General features: G+C 35.8%; 1 protein-coding gene across 7 annotated transcripts in view; it reads right to left on the reverse strand.

Moving 5' to 3' along the window:
- Window positions 1–25,848, reverse strand: part of LOC149074648 (TOX high mobility group box family member 4-like) — an 89,356-nt gene that overhangs the window by 51,258 nt on the left and 12,250 nt on the right. For 3 of the 7 annotated variants that reach the window (XM_089247067.1, XM_089247068.1, XM_089247071.1), the window contains 2 exons: window positions 13,677–13,820; window positions 10,174–10,254 (listed from right to left, as the gene is read on the reverse strand). The exons of 2 other annotated variants lie outside the window; for them this stretch is intronic. In XM_089247067.1, the coding sequence (XP_089103193.1) occupies window positions 10,174–10,254; window positions 13,677–13,748 (153 nt within the window). In that variant the 5' untranslated portion in view covers window positions 13,749–13,820. The remainder of the gene's footprint in view (window positions 1–10,173; window positions 10,255–13,676; window positions 13,821–25,848) is intronic. 2 more of the 7 variants (XM_089247070.1, XM_089247066.1) reach the window with 1 other exon arrangement.

Raw genomic sequence — 25,848 nt, forward strand, 5'->3', positions numbered from 1 at the left:
GCACAGGGGGTTTAGTGACGGTGCAAGTTGGATTATTGTAGCTTTTATCTGAGCTTTGCACTGGGCTCCGAATCGGCCATATTGTCAGTCTCTATTAACGGCTAAGGCTTAGTCATCTCCGACCATCAAAACCGTCCCTTTTTTTATATTTTTTACTCATCCCTCCCCGCGACGAAACTAAATCTTTCCGTGATCAAATATAAGTTGGCTGGCTGGGTGGTAGATGATGGCACCACATCCAATTGACTCATCCCAATGCCCCCATCGAAAAATCCTTCCGAGCGGATCCCAAAACCGTAGATAAATGGCATTAAATTTGTTGGATTTTCTCTCCTCCGCAACTAAACGAATCGTCAAACATATACAACGCAATTTTTTACATATAAATTCCAATTCATTTTTAAAACGTGAATACTCTGAATTTTTTGTCCGTATTTTGATTAGACGATTTATCGAAACGGAATGGTTTATAATCATTTCAGTGTAAAATATATATTAATTTTATACGTTTATACAGGGTGCAACATATCTAGCTAACTCCTCTCGTCGCAGATTGCTGGTAAACCGTTGATTCTAGAGGTATACTTCAAATAAGCAAAAGTATCCAAATAACGTGTGAACCTCAGATACGTCATTCGTATTGCAAGGGGTCGTGTACTTATTAAAATTATAAAAAAAAAAAAAAAAAAATTGACGCTTTATACGGACACCCCGTCCTCAAAAACCAAATCAAGAAGTTGTTGCCCAGTCTCTCCTGAAGTCAACAAAAAATTCCACGTTTCCAATATTCGCTAAGGTATTTGAATTCAAAAATCGGAGCGATGTTTGGAAAGCACGCCATTTAAACTAACGGAAAAACGACGTTAGCCACTCTATATTGATGTATAAATTTAAAAAAAATTGGTTTCTGTGATAATACTTGTAATTTGTTTGCTTCGTACCTTAAAAAACCGACTGATTTTTGCATCTCATTCTTCGTCTTTTAGTGACGGATTTTGTGCAACATCTAGAGTTCTTCCGGGGTGTGTCCTTGGACCTGTGTTGTTTCTCATTTTTATTAATGACCTTGCGGCTGCTTTTCATAATTGCTGATGATTTTGAAATATTTGATTTTATTGTAAATTTTTTGAATCTCGTGCTATCATTCAAGACAAGTTAACCCACATTTACGACTGGTGCATCGAGAATTATCTACACATATTCATATACATATTCTTATAATATTGGCACTGAGATTTTACAGAGAAGATATTCTGCTACTGACCTGGGATAATTTATATATCTCCGATTTTACCTTTCGTGATCATATTTGCATGACATTTGTACCAATTCACATTGCAAACTAAATTGGCTTAAAAGAATAACTAAAGATTTCAACAAGTTGGATACAATGATTGTTCTTTTCAATATTATAATGCGATCAATACTTGAATATGCATCTGTTGTGTGTGTTTGGAATTTTCATTGCAATAATACTATCAATGATATTGAAATTGTACAAAATGCATTTATGCGATATTTGTATTTTTAAGAAATTTAGAGCATATGACATTACAATTTCAGCCACTTTCCTCCGACAAATTCTTTTAATTATCAGTTTCCAAAAGAGAAGAAATTTCTTCCTTTTGAAATTTTTCTGGAGGTTAATTAACGGTAATATCGATTGTTCTTTCCTGTTGTCTGAAATAGGATTCTTGGTAACACGGTACAACACTAGGTCAAATAAATTATTTCATATAGCTCACTTTAGAACGTCGATTGGTCTTTGTTGTGCGATAAACAGATTTTTTATTTTAATACCTGAGGAATTTGATATATATTTTTTACACCTATTGCTAAATTCAAAGAGCTTCTTCTGTCCGATTGGTGAGCGATTTTCCCTTATGTAAATGATCTACTATGTGATTGCTAAATAAAATAATTTTTTGCTTATTTATTTTTAATTTTATTTTAATGATCGTTGTACTTTTATTTTTATATGTTTTTATTTTCATTTCTAATAGATTCGGTGATTTTTTTATACAGGTCTTCATTTCACTTATTTTGTATTGACTTGTGTTTGTTTTTATTTTTTGTGTTTTATATCTGTGTATTTCATTTTATCCGGTTTGATTTTATTTATTTATTTGCATTTACATGTCTTACCTTGCTGTAAATGGATTGTTTTCTATAGCTTGGTGTATTTAAATAGATAAATTAACTAAAAAATGCTTTCCGCCCTCATTTTTGCTGTTATTAATTGATCTAGAAATGCACAGATTAGTTCGTTAAAAAAAAATTAGGTTTGAGGTTGCGGGCCATATCAAATTACTCCGAGGGCCACATTTATCCCGCTGGCCACGGGTTGAGCATGTATGCCCGAAGTATAAGGAAATAACTTCACACGCGGCATTTCATTGCATCTGATTATATTTTTCGTCAAAAAAGGTATTTAAAACGGGGTAAAAAAAAACTCGGTTGTTACGACACCTCGGTTATGACGACAAAATTTTGCGGAAACTTCGATGTCGCTCTAACCGAGTTTGACTGTAAGTAATTAAACTAAGAACGTGTGATCGAATCCCCAATCTTCTCTCTGCCGTGTCTATTTGTGATGGATAAGAATTGGTGATCAATTGAATAAAAATGCCAATAATTGGCTTGTATTATTCCATGTCACCAAATGACCGTTTTATCTGAACGGAGAAAAGGTCTGATTTGTCTTTATGAGAAGTGATAAAGATTGCAAGTAGCAATGTCAATGACCGTTTCTTGCGAGAAAAAGATAAAAGAAAACAGCGAACACACACACACATTCTTGTTGTTTCTTTTCCTAACCTCAACCTTGTCGAGAGATGGACGGTCACTAGGTCAAGGATTACAACTTGTTATTGCTGGCAAAGAAAAGAGATCGCCTCAGGTTATAGCGAAGAAAAGATAAATAAATAAAGAAGCTACTATGACGGGAAGAAAAAACGTTTTTCACAGCAAAAAAAAGGAATAGAAACTTTTTTTGTTACGTTGCGTGTTTACTTTCGCCGATTTTCATTTGCCTTTCGCTAGTCATGTCTACATGATCTCTGTCAGACACGCGACTTTCTTGTTTCAACATCCCAAACATGTGACTAATAGTCAATCAGATTTGAATCTATCACGTACTGTTTTGGCACCATTCAAATAATCGGACGTCAAGGTGAACTGAAGTCACGTAACTGAATCTTTAATCGGCTGTGGTTGCATGACGGTTGAAAGTAATTCTTCTTAAGACTGCTATACCTTCCGTTATGTTATTGGAATTATAGTCGGCCTCGGTTAATCGGGTAACGGATAAACGGATACCTCCGTTTAAACGGATAAAATCCTCTGGAACCAAAATTTCTCCCGTAAGAGACAATATTGAAGCTTCCCGCTTAATTGAACATTACGATTCGCACGTCAACTGTTTATACACATCCAACCAATATGTACAGGGTATTGTAAATTCATGGGATAAACTTTGAGAGGCGATATGAGGCACCTAAACAAGCATTTTCCAACATAGAATGTGCTGTCGAATCGCAATAGCAAAGTCGGTAGAGGATGCTTTTAGAGAGTGCACAATAGCACTTCATCAAAAACAAATATCATAGTTTTCTGATGGACACACAGTGTTGCCAACTTAGTTATTTCAAACTAGATCTGGTCTTTTTTTTGGCCATTTAGTTGGAAAAAATGGCTGTTTTTTTTCTTTGTTGTATTTTTCCTTGTTGTTTCGCTCGTTGTTTTTCTAGTTTTTTAAAAAAAAATTCCTGTGTACCAGTATTCTATTATTAAATTACATGAAAATACGGGGGTGTCCCGGGAAATACGGGACGTATAGTAATCTAAATAATGACTAAAATCAACTTCAGTTGTTTTAAGCCCGGTATCTAGTTTTTGATGAAGAATCTAGTTGGAAAATTTTTTGACTGTTGGCAACACTGCTGACGGATTTGCTGCAATAAGTGCAATCAACGATTCGAGGGTGCAGGGTATTGTAATGTGGTAGGCCTTCTCATGGTGCGACTTGGGTAACGAAAACTCTACCACAAATCACTGTACCGCTTGATCATTGTTTGGCGCAGCACTCCATGCACTTCATACAGCGCTGGAGACGATTACACGGTGCCTCGTGTGAGTATCATCCCTGCCATCGAAAACACAGCCTCGGCGAAGCCCGATCGGGATTACTACGAAATCTTTCAATAGATATGGCCACATATGACAGCCGTATATGACAGATCGAATATTTGTTTCGATTTTCCTGTTTTATGTCACGAAATGACAGTCTTCAAAAGTCATTACTAATGCAGTATATCTATAAACCGTGCTAATTATCTTCATGATAGATGGAAGAGAACGCAAAGCCGCCCTGAGGGGTGTGCGACAGGTGCGGTCGCACTTGCGCCGTACTCACGGTAATGGAATTGAAAAAAATATGTATTAATAAAATTTCTTTAGTAAGTAAAACAAGGTGTCTGTGTGTGTGGGGATCAATATACCCGGGATCAATATAAATGCATTTTTGTTTCTCGTTGTAGGACAAAGGGACCCAGAGTCCCGAATCAAACAGGGGGGGGGGGACCTCTAAATAATTGAATGCTTTCATCAATTCTTAAATCGTTTATTCTATTAATCCTGAATTTTTATGAACTCTTCAATTATTTCGTACATCAATTCTTAATTATTTCTTTTACTATCTGGAATTATTTCTTTCATTAAATTTAGAATTATTTCTTTCATTAAATTTAGAATTATTTCTTTCATTAAATTTAGAATTATTTCTTTCATTAAATTTAGAATTATTTCTTTCATCAATACTGAATTTTAATATAGATGCTGATATATATAAATATTTTTATTCATGAATCCTAACTTTCATTAGTTTTTAGATCATTTCTTTCATTAGTTTTTAGATCATTTCTTTCATTAGTTTTTAGATCATTTCTTTCATTAGTTTTTAGATCATTTCTTTCATTAGTTTTTAGATCATTTCTTTCATTAGTTTTAGATCATTTCTTTCATTAGTTTAAAATTTTCTTTCGTTCTGAATTTCGATTAATATTTGTGTTAATTTACATTCAAATTGTGTGTTTGTATATATTTTTCAGTATTCCTGTATATTCTGCAATAATGTATGAATTTTTGTATTCCCGATTCCCCGAAACTGTTAAAACGTTCCTGACCCCTCAATTATTTTCGCACCGGGACCCGCGACTGGTAAGGGCGGCAACGAGAGAACGTCTCAGTCGTGCGTCTTTATCATTATGACCATTAGGTCTACACCAACCTTAAAACTAGGGTAAAAAAAAAATCCAGTTGATTCGTCACTTTCTAAGATTGCCACAAGCTCCAGGCCTTCACCCCGCCTCTGTAACGTCTCACTCGAACTTAGTATCAGCATTGTCCTTTAAGAAAGTTCATCGCCATTATGAGTTTAAATACACGGTGTTAAGTTTCCGAACATTCTTGATGTCGATGCCACCCAAGAAGCACTAACCTTTATATTGTGAAAAAAAAAAGCTACCAAATCGTTTAAACCAAAGACTATTTCATAAAAGTAGAAATCGCATCACTTTTGATGAATAGAACAACCGTTGACCAACTTACCTCCAAGGCCATTATTTTAGTCAGAAAAAAAAAAGTGTTGGTTTTTATTTATTTTTTTCTTCTTTCAAAAATAACGCACCACAAAACCGGATCAAATCATAATAATCATAGTAATAATAAGATTCGAGACCTCTATTCTCCATCTAGCAACGATAGCCAAGAGAGAGGGCAAAGATTAACAACAATCTCTGGCAGTCGATTGGGGGTGGAGCGTGGATTTTAACGGGCACTAGATTCATTCAAGATCCCGTTGTAAAAAAAAAAGTTTTCATCGGAAGGGTCAGTCACGAAATGACCCATACCAAAATATAATAATAATAATAAACCTTACCATATAACAATTTTCCTTCCTAAACTCCCCTATGATAGGACAGCTTAAAATGAATACGTGCGGGAAATATAAATACTCAAATAATAAATGTTCCCTCGAAAAAAAAACACAAAGGAATTCCAAGCTGTTATAATGCCTTAGCCACACCTGGACTCGAGCCAAACCTCTTCCATCTACAGAAATGCAAACATTCATTTCCAAGATAAAAGAGAAGAATTGACGCGGTTGATTAGATTGGAGATACAATAACTTCGCGCGTCTTAATCTCTTAACCTTTTACAGTCCTATGTCGAGATGGACTGGACATTGGGAGAAAACGATACTTCATTGTTATAATGACCCCTTGTGATTAAAGGAAGGCCCCCGTGAATTTTGCTGTTTAGCAAAACTTATAGGCTATCAAAAAAAAAAAAAAAAAGAGCTGACATACAGTGGCCTTCCATATTGCGGGAGGGAGCCAGTGCCGTCTTAACGCATGGGCTCACCCGGGCACGGCCCGGGGGCTTCAGGAGAAGAGGGGCCTCACAAAAATGAGATCCGATTGAAATTTCCTAGAATTTGCAAGGTGGGGCCTCAGAAAAACCAATTGGCCCGGGGGCCCACGATGCTCTTAAGACGGCCCTGGAGGGAGCACTACAAAGTACGACCTGAGGTCAAAAGAACGAAGAAGTACCGAAAACCACCTCTGAACCGCAAAGGGTTAAAGCAGGGGGTGTACAACTTCGTCCCGCGGGACAAGGAGGGCTCCATCCGGCTCGCGAAAGGTGTTCAGGTAGAAAAATACTCACATCACGATAAATACCTTGCATGACCATATTTCCTTTCATAAAAATACAGGAAATTGGGATCCATACGGGACATTGCTAATTACCACCACAAAAATTGTCAAATGAAAAATAAAGTCGCCAGTTACAGCCAAAAAAAATTATCAAAATCAGGTAGAGATGTCGATTACAGTCGAAAAAATGCATTCATTCATAAAATACAGGTCATATGTCCCCCCCCCCCCCGCGTATTCAGGTTTCTGGCCCGTGAGCGGCAGAAATGTCCCATGGACTAAAAAGGTTGTGCATCCCCGTCTTAAAATCTAAATCGATAGCCATTTTGAGAAACATTAACAAAATATAATAATTCACCGTTTATAGCTGCAAAAGTTATTAGCAACGTTAAAAATACGAAATAAATTGAGAAAAGATGAGTAAACCTTTAAATGCAAGAATTTTTTCTTCGAGCTGATAATGTTTTTCATAGTTAATGACACGTATAGAAAGCTGGAAAAATCGTTCAAAAAAAATCTATTTCGAATTGTAGTGCATATACAGGGCCTTAAAGAGAAGTTCAGAAATTGCGTAACAAATAAACGTATTGAAATAATATTACTTTCCAAATATATAACAACCTTCTTTTTTAGTGATTCAAACTATAGTAAGGCCGGAATTACACTATAAAAGTTTGATAAAAGTCCTATTATAAAACTTGAAAAATGCAGCCAATAAGGTCAACGGTTACATTTTCTAGAATGTAACCAATAACCTTATTGGTCGGATTTTTCAAGTTTTATAAAAGGGATTTTATCAAACTTTTATAGTGTAATACCGGCCTAAGAAAAAAATCGTGTTGCAAACTTCAAAGTAAAGAAAAAAAGAAATGCAAACAAAACATTTTAACAAATTAAGCTAGAGCCACAATCGTGTCATGGCTGGCCCAATAGTCATTCGCAAAAAATTTGCTCTTAATATTTGCCTTTCCCTGATGCAAAGAAGCAGCAGTGGCATAGGCTGGCTTTACCAGCCTATTGCTACGCACTGGCAAAGTTTGACCCAATATTCTTTGGCGAATATTTGCCAAGAACAAGAAGAGAACCGGTTTTCCCGAACTCTCTTCGTGTTGTGACTGTTTGCGTTCTTCGACCAATGTGTGGCAAGACGGATTAGAAGGTCGGCAAAGAAGACGGCACCTTCGACGTAGACAGAAAGCTGGAAGATACTCGACCAGCCTTCCAATACCTTCCAGCCTCCAACATTTGACGATCATTGGCAATAGTGGAGCGGCCGCACTACTTGCCCATGAAACAAACGTATTGGGCCAGCCTTGACGTGAGTGTGGCCATGGCTTTAGTGAAATCACAGCCCCACATGCTCTGCAATAATCAACGAGTTGTTGTCGTTAATTGAGACATTCTACCACCAAATTCAAAATATAAAATGGAAAGAATACGACCTCACCTGACGTGCAAAGGCGATTCTAAATTTTTGTCTTCAAACTGGCTGCAGTAATGAGCGTTTAAAGGACCCTTTTGCACAAATGTAAAGTTATGCATTTAAGGGTTGAGCCTTTAGCACGAGCACAATGAAACTGAGGACGTGATGCAGTTTTGGGTGAAAATAAACCTCGATCATGAAAGGTATAAAATAACAATCAAAATATTCGTTACCCTATGTTGATTTCAATGTTATTTTCTGAAAGAAGAGTTTCCTAACAGTAATTTCACCTATTGGAATTACAAAAACGATTGTAAAATGTTTGTACCCCACATGGACAATTTCAATCGATTCATTCTAGAGGAGAAAGTTTACCGAAAAGACTATCCAAATTTTAAAAAAAATTTAAGGTATCCGAGACTACGTTTAAAACGTCCTTTTGGAAATAAATATAGATTCTTATTTTTGTATTTTTTATGATAGCCCTATTTATTGTAATTCCAAAACAGGTCTTGTTTTGTTTAAATGACGCTCAAACCGAATTACATCCAATTTAGTGTTGCCTTTGTAACATACAAGTAATACGTGAATAAAAACTAAATGTGTTTTTAAGAAAAATACTATTTTTGAAATTTTATTTGAGTTTGAAAAACATGATTCCGAAAATCTATTGATTACATAATTAAAAATTTTAATATGATATTTTGTCATATATTTTTAATGGTTAACCACCAAGATCTAATGTCTATCTCATGTATTTGTCCAATTACAGTGTTTTATACACGATATGTAGAATAAAATTTCAAAAAACTCTTATGAGTATATCATGCAATACAATCTTTCAACTAAGATTAAGCTAGAAATTTTTGTTCATAACCTGCATCATTACTAGCTGAATATACTGTGAAAAAAAATTACATTCATAGAATTTTTTTGCAATCGTATTTCGAATATTACATGAATTTTGCTTAAAATTGGACATAAAAATAAGTTTTTCATAGAAAATGACATTAGGTTGTCCAAAATTTGTTATTGTTAAATTACCATTTTGAGACACTTCCTATCAAAAAATGTTACCTAAATTTACTCCAGTACCATTTTACAGAAACGTGTCAAGAAAGAGGTAGTTGTAAGTAAGTCGCGCAGTTGTAGAAGTTGAAAGTAAAATAGTCGTAGTAAGTCTTAAGTAAAGACGTTTTATTCTGTAAAGAAATAAAGCAAATCGAGAGATAGGCAGAACAATATAGGGAGATTGCCAATTGTCACTAAAATAATCACCAATCGTTCTTGCAACTGCCAAAAAACGTAAACCTTAATCAAAAATAGCAAAACAGCAGGAAATGAGGAACTATAAGCTCCATTCAAATTCGAACCTAATTTAACCAAACTACACTGCAAATCTGCAATGAATTAGGATGGTGTTTCAATTTCATTAAAAAAAGGTCATTACATTTACAATGTCATGCAAACTACAGTATGTATGATTCCTTTGAAAATAACGAATTTTTTCAGGCCTCGTTGAAAAAAACGAGAAATTTTCATCAAAATAATCGGAATGGCGAGAAAAATACCGGAAAGTCAAATACCTGAAAATAAATACTGGTCATATGGTCAACCTAGTCTTAAAACTAAATGCCTAGTAGAAATACCTGAGCTTTGGATTTTCATAACGGAGACGGTCTTCTGAAACTCTTACACTGTGGTTATAATTTCTGAGAAGGTTTCAAAAACTTTATTGACAGAATAGTGTTAGTGTTCTCAGTGTTGTAATACATTTTCTTATAAATTTTTAAATCAAACAACCAAGATAAAATTTTTCGCTGTGGAATTTAATATGAATCAGGACCTACTTTGCATTCGGTTAAGGTGTGTATATGTATACACTTTCTTTTGTCACTCACATACCACCTGAGACCTTGCACTACTGAATCTGGACATCTTAGGAATTTCGTTAATATTTCCAAAAAGATAAAATATTTATGAGAATAATGGAGGAAAGGAACCAACACTGGAATATGTCTGAGTTGTACTTACTTGGTCGGCAGACATGAAGTCCAAATTGTCACTTGGTTGTAACTGCGTAATGTTCAGAGACTGGTCGAAACCTTCGTCGGGCTGGAAAAAAGAGAGAGAAGAGAACAGCTCTAGAGAGGATGACCGCTATTAAATATATTGAAAACAGCAGATAGGAAACAGAAAATATAGGCAGGTTGAAGTATCTCAGAAATTCGGGGCGTATTCTTTAATTGTGAAGATCGTTCACCAATACTTGATTGATTCTTTAGATCAATCATCACAGAAGATGTGCAGCCAAATATCTCTTTACGGTCACCTCTCTACAGGGCAGTTTTTAAATATTCCAGAATTTATTCCAGAACAGGGAAATACCCTGCGTGGAGGAAACATATTGCCGTACATTCCTCAACAATGGTAGAAAAGTAAGTTAGAAACCAATAAATACGTTTGTGTTTTATAATTTGTATAAAAAAAAAAAAACGTTTATATATAAATGCAACACCCCATATTTTTTTTAAATATTGCCACTAATTTTTTTTGTCATGAAATGACATTCAGGGTACCTCATTTTACCCTGAAAAAAAAATTGGGGTAGACCATCGGCTTTATTTGGAGCAGCTAACAAACGATACCAATGTCGTCTATTTTCGTTGTGAACTGCACGAGATATAGCGGAAAACAATCTGCTCAGCGAGCCTGATGTCCAGGTGGTAGGAATATTGAAACCGGAATGATATCATTGAATGCACCTTTCCAATGTGCATCTGACGATACCATTGCTTTTGTGTGACATGTATTATGTACTTCCTTAGATATGAGCGCGTAAAGAATTTAGTCACGCAACTTTTTTGCGAATGCTCCCAGTATCGTCAGATGATTTAAAAGACGTATTCACGTCAAAAATATCTCTCCTGGATATTTCTATGCTTGCCAATTAAAGGGATAAATAAACAAAAGATCATAAGTTTTTATGTTAAATTAATTCTCATATAGATAAATAATCTATAAATAATTAATTATTATAAGTAATAATAGTTTCAGATCCGAAAATTTGACAGTAAAGCTCGGTGATCTCAGCAAGAAATAGAGATGACTATGCAATGCAGAGCAATCCAACCATAACAATTTCCATCGTCTTGTAGCATAATGTACGCGATCGCGTTTTCACATTACACGCTAAATTTACTAAATTTTTTGGATGAAAATTTCACAGGTAAAGCGCGAAATTTCAGAAAGTTCAATCACAACAAGAAACCATTGCATAAGGAGAGTAACTTTTATTATTTCGATGTACTTCCTGATGGACGCCCCTCGATCTATTGGCATAGCTTTCGGCCTTATTTCAATACAAGCTGTAACTGTTACTTTCTTCGAAATCAATTGTTATTTTATTACTAACTGCAGCGGCGACCCCGAAATATCTCGTATTCTTAAAACCCTCTCATTTCAGCCAAGCTAGCTTTGTGCAGACAGCTTTGCCCGATAACATGTTTTCTCCCCCCGTCCTGTCAATCAACTGCCAGTGGGTGGAGTCAGATTTTGTTCAAAGTTAGATAACGGGAGAAAGACGGTGTTTATTTTCTCCATCTTTTCGAAGTTATATATATTATTTAGAAGTTATTTAGAAATATGCGTACAGAATATAAATGATAGAAAAGAGATGGAGTATTTATCTTCCTTGGTTTTTTTTATTATTACTATTCTAAGTTTCGGGGAGGAAAGCACTTATCACTACACGAGATAAGGAAGAAATATTCTTCTTGAAAATAGGTGGCAATTTCTAAAAGGTTTAGTGATCCCAATCAACATAATCACATGATCTTCAATCTTGTCTAGTTGTATTCTTTCACGCTTGCTTTCTTCGAATCAACCACAGTAAAACCTCGATTATCCATGCTAAATTTCAATGAAAGTTTCAATATTATATTCAGCTCTTCCCTATCCATGTTGTTATTGTTGGGTTTTTTTTCATTAGTTACTTAAGATTTTGTGATGAAAACAAACATTTCCATTTCGTATTATTGGATTTCTCCATTCTTTTATAGAACCGCCCTCTCCTATTCTCAGAGCTGAACTCCCGTGTCAACAGCGCAGCCCCCCCCCCTCCATATGCACACATAAGAACCGAACCTTGTCCTGCGGCGATCAGGGTCACTTGAGGCTTACAGTTACAGAAAACGCCGGGAAGTTAGTCAAAAAATGTAAGCATTGATTTTTTTATACAACTGAAAAGATAAGGCACAATGGTGTAACTTCGGATGGCTCATCGGCTTGACCAGTGCTATTAATCGGTTGTGTCATTCTCTTGGTGCATTTTATAACTGTGCAGAATGGCTGACAGGAGAAAGATAACCGTGTTTTTTGGTTATCCGTGATTACATTTCCCAACATTAGCCCGGATAATCGAAGTTCTACTGTATTTCTGCCATCAATAAAACTTAGCATAATAGTAGTGTGACTATCCTTCAATAATTGCAATTTTTTTAGATTTTTCCGCACGGATAATATGATTATATACAGTGAATAGTCATTTTGAATATGTAAAACACATAAATACTTTTTTTTCCTTCCAATTTTGCTATTTTAAAACATTTTTTTTATTGCCGGTCGTTTAATCGTGTTTTCGATTATCCGTGTTCCCTTCCCCATCATTATCCCGGATAATGGAAGTTCTACTGTATAACTTTCTAATTTTTGCTTAATATTTTTGGTATCATTATGATGTTTGTTTGTAAGGACATGGACATGAAACGAAAGACCATATTTTTAATCAATATTCAATTAACATAGACAGAGGTTTGAGAGAGACAGAGGCATTCAACTAATATAACTAGATCCTATATATAAAATGCGACCATCATTTCTTATGTACGGTTAATTTCCAACAATAAATTTTGACGAACAAATTTACGTATGGACATTATAAGGAATTATATTTTATCAATAATCAAGCGGAAAAAATTCAGATTTATTAAAACTCATTTGTTGCAAAACTTGCCAGAATCTCGTTAAAATGTCATTAAATGAAGTATATTTTCGTATTATTCCTCTCTTTAATAATCTTGAAATAATATGTAATGGTAATTTATTAAAACAAATTATGTCCGTTTTTTTTAAGGTTTATCAAAGTATTTTATTAATTACCGTCAAAGCATCCTAAAATGTAGAGGAAAAAAGACTATTATTACGATAAAACAGAGCTTGATGGATCGTTTTCGAACCAACTCTTTTGTGAGCGTTTTATCACTGTTACCATAGTAATCATTCACAACTCTATTCAAAATAGGAAGCCAAAAATTATCGGAAACACAATTTCGGGTTTGGTTAATTCATTATTTTTGTTATACGCACGTAATTAACTTTTGATAGATCCCATTATTGACATAATCTATTTTCTTTCCGGCTGCAATTTCATTTGACGGCGTTATTATTTTTTGTATCATTATTTCGCACAGCACAAACTAACGATTTATTTTAACTAATATTTCCGATTCTATATGCTATCTTATTACTTATTATACCTCAAATGCCAAAATTCTATGCCACTGAGGAAGGAGATCTGTTGATTCTGGTAGAATCATTTTCGTCGGCATTCAAAGGATTCAACCTTCAATAAGCTTTATACACGGTAATCGTCAGACAATCAGCCAAGTGGTTGCACCAAGCTGAAAGAAATTATTATATACATGTTAAGTTCAAAAACTTATTAATATCTAGAACAAAAAATATCGAATGACTTAATTTTGGTTTTTTTTTGATAAACAGAATGGGCTTTCTACAATGTTAATAAAAACTATGTTAAGTTTTTGTAATGTGCATATACACTATCGAGTGTTTTTAACTGAACAATGGAGCACCAACTGCTATTGATGTGAGAGGTGAACGTCAAAGTTCAACATTGAACTCACGTTGCTCAATTCACTGTCCAGATGAACCAGGGAAATACAGGGTGTCCAACGAAGGACTTCCTGATTTAAAAATGAAATAATTCGGGAACGGGGATCGATAGAAGAATAAAACAAGCGGTATGTTTATTCGGAAAGCAATAAAAATGTGATACAGAAGTTTCAAAATTAGTTACAGATATTACCGACAGGAGGCGTTGCATGCTGTAATCACAGTTTGGAGTCCGAGAAATAGGCTACAAACTGTCCTTTGCAAGCAGGCGTTGCAATCACATCACAACAGATTCAAAAATGCGCAGCTTTCGCAGCACAGAAAGGGTGCAAACAAAGAATGAAGTTTTCAATCACTCTTCGTAGTGCCTCAACGGAAATGAACGCACGTGCCTCACAGATCAAATCTTTTGAAGCTCACCCAGTATTACAGGATTGTTCCGGAAAACAGTATTCTTCATTTTGTCCCACAGAAAGTAGTCCCAGTGCGTAAGATCGGCTGAGCATGGAGACCAAGCCCTGCCTGCTCCAGTAAATGTGGAATAGTTCAATGCAATAACTCTATTTCCGAAGCGTTTCTCAAGAAAGGCAAAAACCGCTATGGTACGTTGTGGTTGTGTCCCACCTTGCATGAACCACGAAGTGCCTCGTCGATCCTCCACGAGGCGACGAACTGTTATAAAACTGCAACGTACCGTTTAGTAGTGATCGTTTGCGCCCTCTCTTTGCTGCAAAAGGTGCACATTTTTTCAACGACTTCTTGCAAAAGGCAGTTTATAGTCTATTTCTCAGACTCCAAACTGCGATTACAGCATACAATGCCTCCTGTTGGCAATATTTGTAACTAATTTTGAAACTTCTCTATCGAATTTTCATGGCTTTACGAATAAACATATCGTTTGTTTTATTATTTTATCGACCATCGTTCCCCAGTTATTTCATTTTAAAATCAGGGAGTTCTTTTTGGGACACCCTGTACAAGTCTTTCGCCTTAATATTCAGCGCAGTGAACCCTGTTGTATAAAGGGCTTTAAAGCCAATGGATATTCAGTGAATACACCGATGGTAACCAAGTTTCTTTAGAAACAACTTCAATCTGCATAGTGGATCCAAATTGGATCTCACCCTGTTTGACAAGGATTATTTCCTTCGATACATTACATTTTTTTGGGTGGAATGGATGACTGCTGTTGCATCTACATAGTGACAAATCTCTCATAATTCGACTTTATTACCATTACTGAAATAACAAAAGCTAGTGATACTAGCATTATTTGTCTAAGCGATGCTGTTGTGGCATTTTCGCTACATTCACTGTTACTTTTGGAAGCCATTTCCCATCAGGGAAAGATACTTTTCTGGATACTATAAGGTGATCTCGGAAAGAAAAGTTTGCTGTCTCCACCGGGAATGGAATCCCAGTCGTCGTGCAATCCGAGCAAGTGCACAACCGAATACATCACGGAAAGACAAGACTGCTGAAGAAAACATATGTTGCCCTTTGCCTAAATTACTAATAAATTTACAATCCGAACAACGTTGTTATAAGGCAAATGATGAAAGAATTTGAATAAACTGACGCGTTTTTCAGCACTGCTGGATGCATTTTCAGAGGTATCACTATATAAAGTAATTATCAATCTTTATTTTTTTCAAACCGAGCACAACTCCGATTTATCGCCATGGGCTATTTACTACCGAGTGAGTTGTCCCGGAAGTATGAGTGCGTGTGTACTTAACAGTTTGAGTGCGTATATTGTATTGTGCTTAATTTTCAGTGCTGCCATCTATATTTCAGAAGCGAAGTAAGAGAAGTGTAATGATTGAATATTTGTACCATTGTAGGTCTGTCGTTCTCTGTGGCGAGACTTTTTAACAAGATCAGCTCGCATTCGCGCCTCGAAGTTGGGAACCACAGGAAACCAACTTCAGCTGAACCACTGTGGTGACGGTGGGGTTGGAACCCAGGCCCTCGCGATGCGAGTCTGTCACTATGACCACTAGACCACCACAGTGACGTAATTATCAATCTACAACAACGAAACGTCCGTTACTTTCCTCGTATTCCGTCTCGCTTGGACGTCGTAACGATCCTCTAATTGGATAGTTTGTATTTGCTGTCCACTTCGCGACCACCTAGCTGGTGCAAACATTTCCTGCAAAATAGAGTTGGCCATGGCGAATTGTTGGCGTCGATGCCACTGTGGTGGTCGAGTGGTTATAGTGACGGACTCGCGATGCGAGGATCCGGGTTCGAACCCCACAGTGGTGGTCGGCTGAAGTTGGTTTTCTGTGGTTTCCAACTTCAAGGCGCAAATGCGAGCCGATCTCCCCGTTAAAAAGTCTCGCCACAGAGAGCAACAGTCCTACAACGATAAATCATTCAATCATAACACTTCACTCACAGTTAGAAAAACTGGTGGCAGATGGCAGCACTACACATAACAAGCATTCAGAGAAACAACAAAACTTCACGTCAGGTTTAACTACACGTACACGCACATTCCCGCATGTACCGATTCGTTGGGGGGTTCCGCGGGGGGGGGGGTGCATGTGTGGTGTAGTAGTAGTAGGTAGGGCCTCCAAAAAAATGGCTCGGGGATCCATGATGTTCTTAAGTCAACCACCTCGTTGGGCAATTTGCCTGTTGTGGCGTTGTATTTGTATTTAGTCCAACAATGAGAACAAATACTGGAAACAACCAGAAAGTGGAAAGATCCAGCATTGCTTCTCGTTATTAGAACGAGAATTATGTTTTCGATTTCTCGGGGGGGGGGAGCAGTGCAGTCTTAACGCAAGAGAAGAGGGGCCTCACAAAAATGAGATCCGGTTGAAATTTTCTACGATTTACCATGTAGGGCCTCCGAAAAACCACTTGGCCCGGGGACCCATGATACTCTTAAGACGGCCCTGGGCGGGGCAGAGTTTTACAGAAAGTAAATTCCAAATATCTTCTGGACTTCTATGCAGGGTACATCAACATCTTTAAAGACACGATATGAAGTCAACGCCAACAATTCTGTCGCCATGGCTGACTCTATTTTCCAGGAAATGTTTGCACCGGCTAAGTGGTTGCCAAGAAAGCAGCGAAATCCAAACTATACATTAGAGGATCGTGATGACGGCCAAGCGCGATGGAATACGAGAAAAGTAACGCACATTTCGTTGTAGATTGACAGCTACGTCATATAGTGATACCTTTGAAAATGGCACCCAGGAGTGATGAAACGCATCAGGTTATTTAAATTCTTGTATTATTTGTCTTAAAAACGTTGTTCGGATTGCTAATTTACAATACTTTGTAAATTAAAACTACCAAAAAAACTACCAAATTCTCTTTATAAATCTTTCTCTGCGCAATTTTCAGAAGCTATCAAACGGACTGCTTTGTAGATACACATGACAACCTCACAGAATCTTATCACGTCACTTCCGTACCATGAAGTAGCTGCCAGAGTATTGCACTGAAACATTATATTTCGTATTTTTACTGGTGGTCACATGAATAGTGTATATGTATTGAGATAAGACTGTTACAAGTTTGATCTAATCAAAGAAAATCTATCCGATACAAGAGAATTGATGTCTGAGGGCTCGATTCTCAACCACTTTGAGCTTTTAAACAATGAATATTTTACGCTCAGACATTAACGTCGATTCATTACTGAACCCGGTACTCGGTATTTCAAAAATGTAACAAATAAAAGTAGAATAATATTCAACAAATTTACTCGTTACATTTTAAGTCTTTTATATTTGATCAATTCGCTTTAACATTTTCCTCTAATTTCGGCGAAAATTTAATTTATTCATAGGACGAGACATTGAGAAGAGGAAATAAAATGAAAAAAAATATATATAAAATAACATGGAACGAGATAATGAATATCGTAAGGGATTCCCCCCTTTTTATTAATGAGCTTGAAATATCTTATTTGTAACGAAATGAGATTTTTCGTTTCAGTTTCTTTTTTTTTCGGTAACAACCAGATTTTTCACGGCTTCCAATACTAACAAAATGCATTCGGACTTGAAGTAAATAATGTTACAGTTATTCGTTAGAATCGCTTGAAAACAGCCGATCCTAATTAGTATAATGAGCTTCAGATTTTTCGCTCAAAAACCTCGAACGCTGGTGAAGAAAAGTCGTTTCTAAAAGCAAATATATATGAGAGAATCAGGGAGACTCTCTCTCTCTCTCTCTCTTTCTATTTTGGTTCCCCCCTTAAAACTTCGATTTCCTAAGCCTTTTCTCAGTTTATTAATACTCAGTTAATGACAAAGGAAGCTCATTTCCGCTTTTGATAACTTCCATTTTAATAAAGCGCAGGCAATAATTTACGTACAAATTGAAAAGGATGAAAACTTTGCATTTCTTGAAATCTTCCCTGATGCTTTTCAGATGTCTGAGTAAAAGGACAAGTAAAAGAGGGATGACGGGACCCCCCCCCCCCCCACGTTGCAAAAGAAGGTGAAGGGGGGGGTTCCAGGGAGTCGGTAAGTAATTATTGCGGTTCATTCAATGCCAAAACGAATGAATGAATAGTAGGAAAGCAATGCTCAAGTACTCGCTTGTACATATATATATGTATATACATTTGTGTGTATTGAACAAAATTACATATCAAGACGCACAGGTTATTTCCGAATAAGAGGGTCTTAGAATATGAAAGAAGCCTTTTCTCCCGTGGACGAGATTTTCCAGCGATATTGGCAACGTCTTCGAGAGAAACAACAACCACAGACAATGAACAAATTCATTTTGAATTCACAGTCTCCATGTAATTCAAAATGGATGTTTTTCAAATAAAAGGAGAACCCAAACGTAAAAGGCACAATCATTTGAATCCTCCGTCGTATATTAATGCGTCGTGTGTTCCCTCGTCGGAGGGGGGGGGGTACTGAAACTTTAATCATTGCTGATGTCACGTGAAGAAGATTTCTAATCCGAATTTTAATGTGAATTGAATCTAGTTTTTGAATTTATATCAAAAAGATTTCTCTTTAGTATATCTTTATACAGTATTCGTACAATTTCCCATTAAATTCAATTCTTAGGGGTCCTTGGCGGGGAGTTGGGGGTCAACAGTGGCCTCTATTTCCGTAAAAAATAACCGGAAAACAATATCCGGGAGCCAAATATAGCTTAGCAGCAAATCAAATTCTTGAAAACTGGTACTTATACAGGGTGTCCTGTAAGTGATAATGTGGCATTTTATCTCTCATCAACCGTCCGTCGTAGAGGTATGATTCCAATTTAAAAAATGCTCAAAAAAAAAACGTTCAAAAAATACCCTGCACCAGTTTTGAGAGTGAAAATACAGTGTGTCACAAAATAAAAAAATCTAAATTTTGTCCGGCCCCCCTGTCCTCTAACTTCCAATTAAAAAGTTGTTTACACAAAACAATTGACACGCTTTTCACAGAAAAATAAAATTTTAATTGATCGACTGTGTTAAAAGCGTGCCAATTTTTAGTGGTTAATCTGAGGCCCTACCTTGTAAATTCTAGAACATTTCAACTGGATTTCATTTTTGTGCGGCCCTTTTCTCTTGAGGCCCATGCGTTAACACGACACTGCCTGTATGGTCTGCAGAACAAATTATTTACCTAGATTTCTCTTTATTTTTGTTTTTTTAACATAGTTTTGAGTGTATTTGAGGATTTACTTTAATTGTGATTCATCAGTGGGTGATTCAGAGCAATATATTGAGTGGGCACTCAATGACCACCTGATAGTTTTATGTACATGTAAATGAACTGTAGTGTTGCAGTATTATCGCTAGAGGGATAGGTTAGTTTAGAAAAGGAAAGCTTAGCTCCTAAGACAGCAGTGTTGCCAACTTAGTTATTTTGCAACTAGATCTAGTCTTTTTTTCGCCATTTAGTTTAAAATAATGCCCATCTAGTTGCTAGTGGTTTTTCTGGTCTTTTACAAAATGTTTTCTGTGTACCTTTAATAACAGTCGTCTATTATTAAGTTACGTGAAAATACGGGTCGTATGGTCATCAGAATTATTGCTAAAATTAATTCTGGTTCCTTTAACCCGTTTCTGGTTGTTTTTGATTAAGAATCTGGTTGGAAAATTTTTTGATTGTTGGCAACACTGTAAGACAGTGGTATAGGTGAGCGCCCGAGTGGCGTGGTGGTAAGATGCATATATTCTAGAAACCCTGGTAAGATACTCGTCTACCACCGTGAAGGTTTCCGTCATGGTCTCAGGTTCGACCGTGACCACCGATAGATGATACCTTCTTTTACAACCCAACTCATTAATAGCAGTAAACTGCAATATAGCGCTACGGTCAGAGTTGGTGTTTGGTGAAGTAGTAGTATAGGTGTAATGTTTGTGAAGAGTGGGAAAAAAACGTGATTTGACAACTTTGAACATGGGATGATTGTAGGAGCTCAGAGCCATGGAGCGAGTAGCAGCGAAACCGCCTCATTTGTGAAATGCTCAAAAGCAGTTGTAGTTAAAGTGTTTAGAGACTGGACTGGCAGGCAAAAAACTGGGTCTCAACTTGCAACTTGTGGTCATCACCAACTTACTGATGGATGCGGAATGGAGAGCCTCCAGACTTGTAAAATACAACAGAACGGTAACAGTGCAGCAAATTGTAGCAGATCTTATTAAAGCATTGTCTCGTAGAGTCCTCATGCCAAGAAGAATCAACGCTGTATTAAACGCAAAAGTTGTCTCAACGAAATATTGACGAGGTGGTAATAATAAAGTGGCCACTCAGTGTATAATACAACACGATACTTGCCGATTTGAATACTGAACGAAATTTGTGAAATTAATATTCATAGTCAATTAAGAGACCAACCAACGTGAAAAGGAGATGAGAAACACGGTTGATGAAGCTTAATTGAATGCTTATTTGAATTTTGTGCACCGATAATTGAATATAACACACACAGATGCCGGATTCTCTTCTAATAGTACAGACGTTCACAAGACTAACCTCATTCTATCGAGACGAAAGTCGAATATCTAGCTAATCATCGATGAATGATGGGCGTCAAACAAAAATTGGACGCCCATCACCCTCACATGTACTACAAATACAGTACTGAAATACAGTACACACCAACCTATCTACAACGATAAACCTGCCTATAACGAAATTATCTTTGCTCCCTACAGTATCATTATAGAGACAGGTTTCACTTGTGCATATATATATATAGATTTTTTAAAATCTAGATCTAGATTTTTTCTTTAGATAAAAAATAGATCTAGATATTAGATCTAGATAAAAAATCTTTCTAGATTTTTTAAAATCTAGAAAGAAGTGATTTCTTGTCAGCGTCATGTTTGAGAGCTGATGAGATGTTACGAGTTCAGAATCGCACCAAATTTAGATAATTGGAAATAAAATCCAAAATAACTGTTATTAAATTTTGTTAAGCAAAAATTTAGCTGTTTGTAGCTGATAGAATAAAGGAAAGCTATATGCTATATTTTACTATTAATTGCATTGTGGCTAATTTAAAAAAATCTACTCTTGTTAATTAAATTGGTGCACTCATGCATTGTTTTAATTACAAATATGCTAAGAGTACCTATGAACATCCGTATTGGTAAAAAAAAATTCAATACTTGTTTATGAGGGAGAACCATAGAGGGTTAGCTAAACTAAAATTTTTTAATCGCGATTGAAAATTAATCTATTAATTGGATTAGTTGTAGTTTGAAATTGATCATAATCACAAATATCTAGAACTTTTAGTGGAACATAACACACTGAGATAACAAGGTTTTGGAGACCATACCTACAGTGGCACATAGACTTGTTTGATGGGGAGGGTGCAAAGAAGAGCTACGCGTACTCTTGTTGGTTGAACTTGAAGTGTTCAACGGGAGGGATAGGGTGTACCATGAGTTATTAATACACTGTCAATCGACTGCTTCGACAAGGGGACACGAGTGTCGTTTAATAAAACGTGTTTTCTCTAAAGGATCAGAGCCGTCCTTATCAGATGCGGGGCCCAGTGCGACAATATTTTTGGGGCTCCCTAGTCCCGATTTTACATATTTCATGGAGGAGGAGAATTTTGCATCCAAAGAATCATGTTGGTGCATTATCACAGAATATACAGTAATGCTTAAAAACTATCTACTCACAAATGAAAATTCAGAATTAATGACAGAAAAAATCTCAGAATTGGTGGGCATTTTGCCTGTTGTGGCGTTGTATTTGTATATTTGAAAATTCAAAATTAATGAACGAAATAATTCCAAGATTGATTGAAATTCCGAATTAATGAAATAATTACAGAATCGATCAGAGAATAATTTCAGAATCGATGAGAGAAATAATTTTAGAGTTGATGGGAGGAATAATTTTAGAGTTGATGGGAGGAATAATATCAGAATTGATTGAAATTCAGAATATTGTAGAAGATTCTGAATTAATGAGAAATTTATGTATGTATATTTTTTTGTATGTATTTTTTTATGGGCACCTTTTTTTCAGCCACCTCGTTGGGTAATTTGCTTGTTGTGTCCTTAGTGTTTGTATTTGATAACACATTGTGGGGGGGGGGATTAAGTACGTGCTAAAAAGGAAAGTATTGTTCACAGACAGCCGACATTAAGAGTGAAATATTTTATCGGCGACAGATAAAGTAGAACTTGGTTAATTCAAATTCTCATGAAATCCCCTTTATTTTTTCCATCTAATTTAATGTTAACATTTCTTGTTTAATTTGAACTTTTCTTTTTGGAAAATTCGAAGTTGGAGGGGAAAAAATCATGATTATTGTATGAGCGAACTTAGTTTAGAAAAATTCTACCAGAAATTAGACTGTTTTTTTCGATCAAGTTGTTGTACAACAAATTTTTAAAATTTCCGAAAAGTTTGAAAAAATTCTGTTTTTCTTTTACTTTTTTTTCTCTATAATTTGATGCCCATTTTAACATTGTTCAGCTGGAATGCATCGACGATGCGTACCACTTGATACCGATTATGTAGTTCGAGCTGTGCATCAAGGTGTAACACACTCAAAATCTGAATCTTTTTATCACCATTATAATCTTTTAATGAATGAATCTTTTAATCTTTGAATTTTCATTATAGAAAGTATCGGAAAGCACAAATTGTGTGGTACGTTAATAAAAGTACATTTCCTTGATAGCATAATAATAATAAGCAAAATTTGGGAAACAGTTTCGTAGCGGATGATCATGAACTGTTTCCGGGTAAATCAGGCTTTGAGCATGGCCAAGATCAATTATATTATGAGTATAAAAATTACTGAAATTTGGAAAAGTTTAGAGAGTGATAATAAAGTTTTGAAATGATTAAAATGTTTTTAATGATTTAACATTGTAAGCTGAAGTGCATCGAGACTATGTACCGCTTTTTTTAATACAAAAAGACAGAAACAGTAGCACAAAACAAAAATACATACATACAATAAAAATAAATAAACATAAAATTAATAACATTCACTCTGTGACCCCAAGGGAGTAGGGTGTCCTTCCAGCAGGTTTATAAGAATAACCTGTTTGTGCATTTTTCAAAAATTAGTTAGTTAATTTGTTAGAGTTTACGGAATGTATTTTACTTAAATGTTAATTTCTTGCAATATACCATAATTCCCAGAAATAATTAATTAGGATCACACAAATATACCATTATACATCAATGCATCCAGCTTCTCAAGCATCGTTATTATTGCATAATTGCTTCATAATTTTTCTCTCGAGCAAATGAATTAATGTTAAAATTCGAATTCATATTATTTTTCGTGTGGTTCATTGAGTGAAAAAGATTTGGTATTTTAGGAGCAATAAAACAAAAACTTTTTTAAGTAATGTTTTATTGACTCTTGGCACTTCATAAATATTTCTATATCTAGTTGAGATGTCCTATTGCTTTTCATTGTTACCCATGTGTAATTTACTGTTATAAATTTCATAATCCTATGTATAAATTTGGCTTATGTTAAGAGTGTGACACTCTGCTCTATTGTTATTAGAGTTAGTATTTGTTATTATTGACCCCTTAATTTTATTGTGTTATTTAATTCTTGTATGTTTATATCATATGCCCTATCCCAGGCACAAATTCCATGTTATTCGTGAATAAATCCATGCATAAAATATGTCTTTTAGGAAGTTGTTATCAATCGGTTTTATTTTTTGAGGAAAAATGAACAATAAGAGCATCGGTTACCGATGCGCTTATTGGTTAAAAATTATAACTTCATACTAGGCTCACCATAAATTATCGATAAGAATGCGGGGAACTCAGGAAATTGCGACCTTAAATACGGGATATCACTAAATTTTGCCAAAAAACTGAAATTTATTGCTTCAAATGCAATTTTCTAATTACTGATAAAATTGCTGAAGGGTGTGGAAATAAAGGGCTGTTACATCACAGTTAACAAAAATGTACAGTATTTCACGAAAAAAAATGTGATTTGCTGACCCATATTTCATCGAGAAAAATACGATAAATTGGAATCTTAAAATCCGTAATATACGGAACATCGTCAATTCGTCCTAATAATATAATAAATAGGGTCTAATAATGATAATAGATGATAGGCCTAAGCCGTAAAATATGGAACATCATCAATTCTCATCAGAAAATATTGCCAAAAGTAGACACAATCACCGATCGTAATTAAAATTGCGGAAAAAAAACGTTAAACCTGACAAATATATATGCGACACGAACGTTTATAATTTTTGCCATAGTTACCATAATATAATATATGTATTATAATGCATGCTCAAAAAATGAAAATGCCGTGTGTATCACGACTTTAGTAGTTATTACAAATTCAAATAAGTATGATTGTGTGTGAAAAAAAACGGGACAAATGGATAAAAAAAAAATCGGAACAACGAAAATTACAGGAATGTCCCGTAATACTTGACGCGAGCGGTCCGTCAAACTGTTTCAGACATTTACTGTGGTCCTTGTTATAAGAAAGGTTAATAAACACATTGGGGGGGGATTCAAGGACGTGCTAAAAAGGAAAGTGTTGTTCACAGAGAACCGACATTAAAAATGAAATATTTTCATCGGTGATACGATAACAGTTGAAGACGAGATCATTTCCATGCATAATTTCGGTTAAAAGAGAAAATAAAATGACCAATGTAACATGCGGTTAGTGGATTTCCGAGATGGAACGACGTAAGAGCAACACCTGCCTCTTACTGTAAACACACCTGCGTCTCGTCGCAATACACACACAAGAACACAACACTGTCTCCACACAACTTTTCTACTGATAAAAAAACTCTCCAGTTCAATAAAACACCATCTACATTATCTCGATATCTGCATTTACGCCGGTTAAAATAGTTTCGATAGGAAAAATATGAAAAACCTGCGAAGTGTGTGCGTCAACTTTTAATGCAAAAAAGAAATAAACAATATCATGGCAGAGATTGCGGCGCACCATCCGTTTCCCGTTAAGATCAAACACATGTTTGCGTTCGATAACGTCCAAAAGAGATCTTTCCGAAAACAATAAAAAAAAAAATAGAGGGATTTTTAGATCTGAAGCGCTGATTTTCTCCCAACGTGGGCGTTAACGCCCCCTGGGGGGGGGGCGATGGAATGTTCTATGGGGGCAGTAGAAGCTACGGGTATAACATAGGATCCTATGGGTTAGATTGCGTTTTGGGGGCGATGGGAGAAAAAAATTTCTGAAGAAAGGGCGATGGGACAAAAAAGGTTGGGAAACTATGATATACAGCATACATGCTCAACCTGTGGCCCTCGTTGCCATCTGATGTGGGCCCGCGGCCTGAAATTTAAATTTTGT

This window comes from Pholcus phalangioides, unplaced genomic scaffold (genome assembly GCF_987345545.1).
Source record: "Pholcus phalangioides strain wild (caught in Gottingen) unplaced genomic scaffold, Ppha-v1.0 ptg000017l_1, whole genome shotgun sequence".
Taxonomy (NCBI): Eukaryota; Metazoa; Arthropoda; class Arachnida; order Araneae; family Pholcidae; genus Pholcus; species Pholcus phalangioides.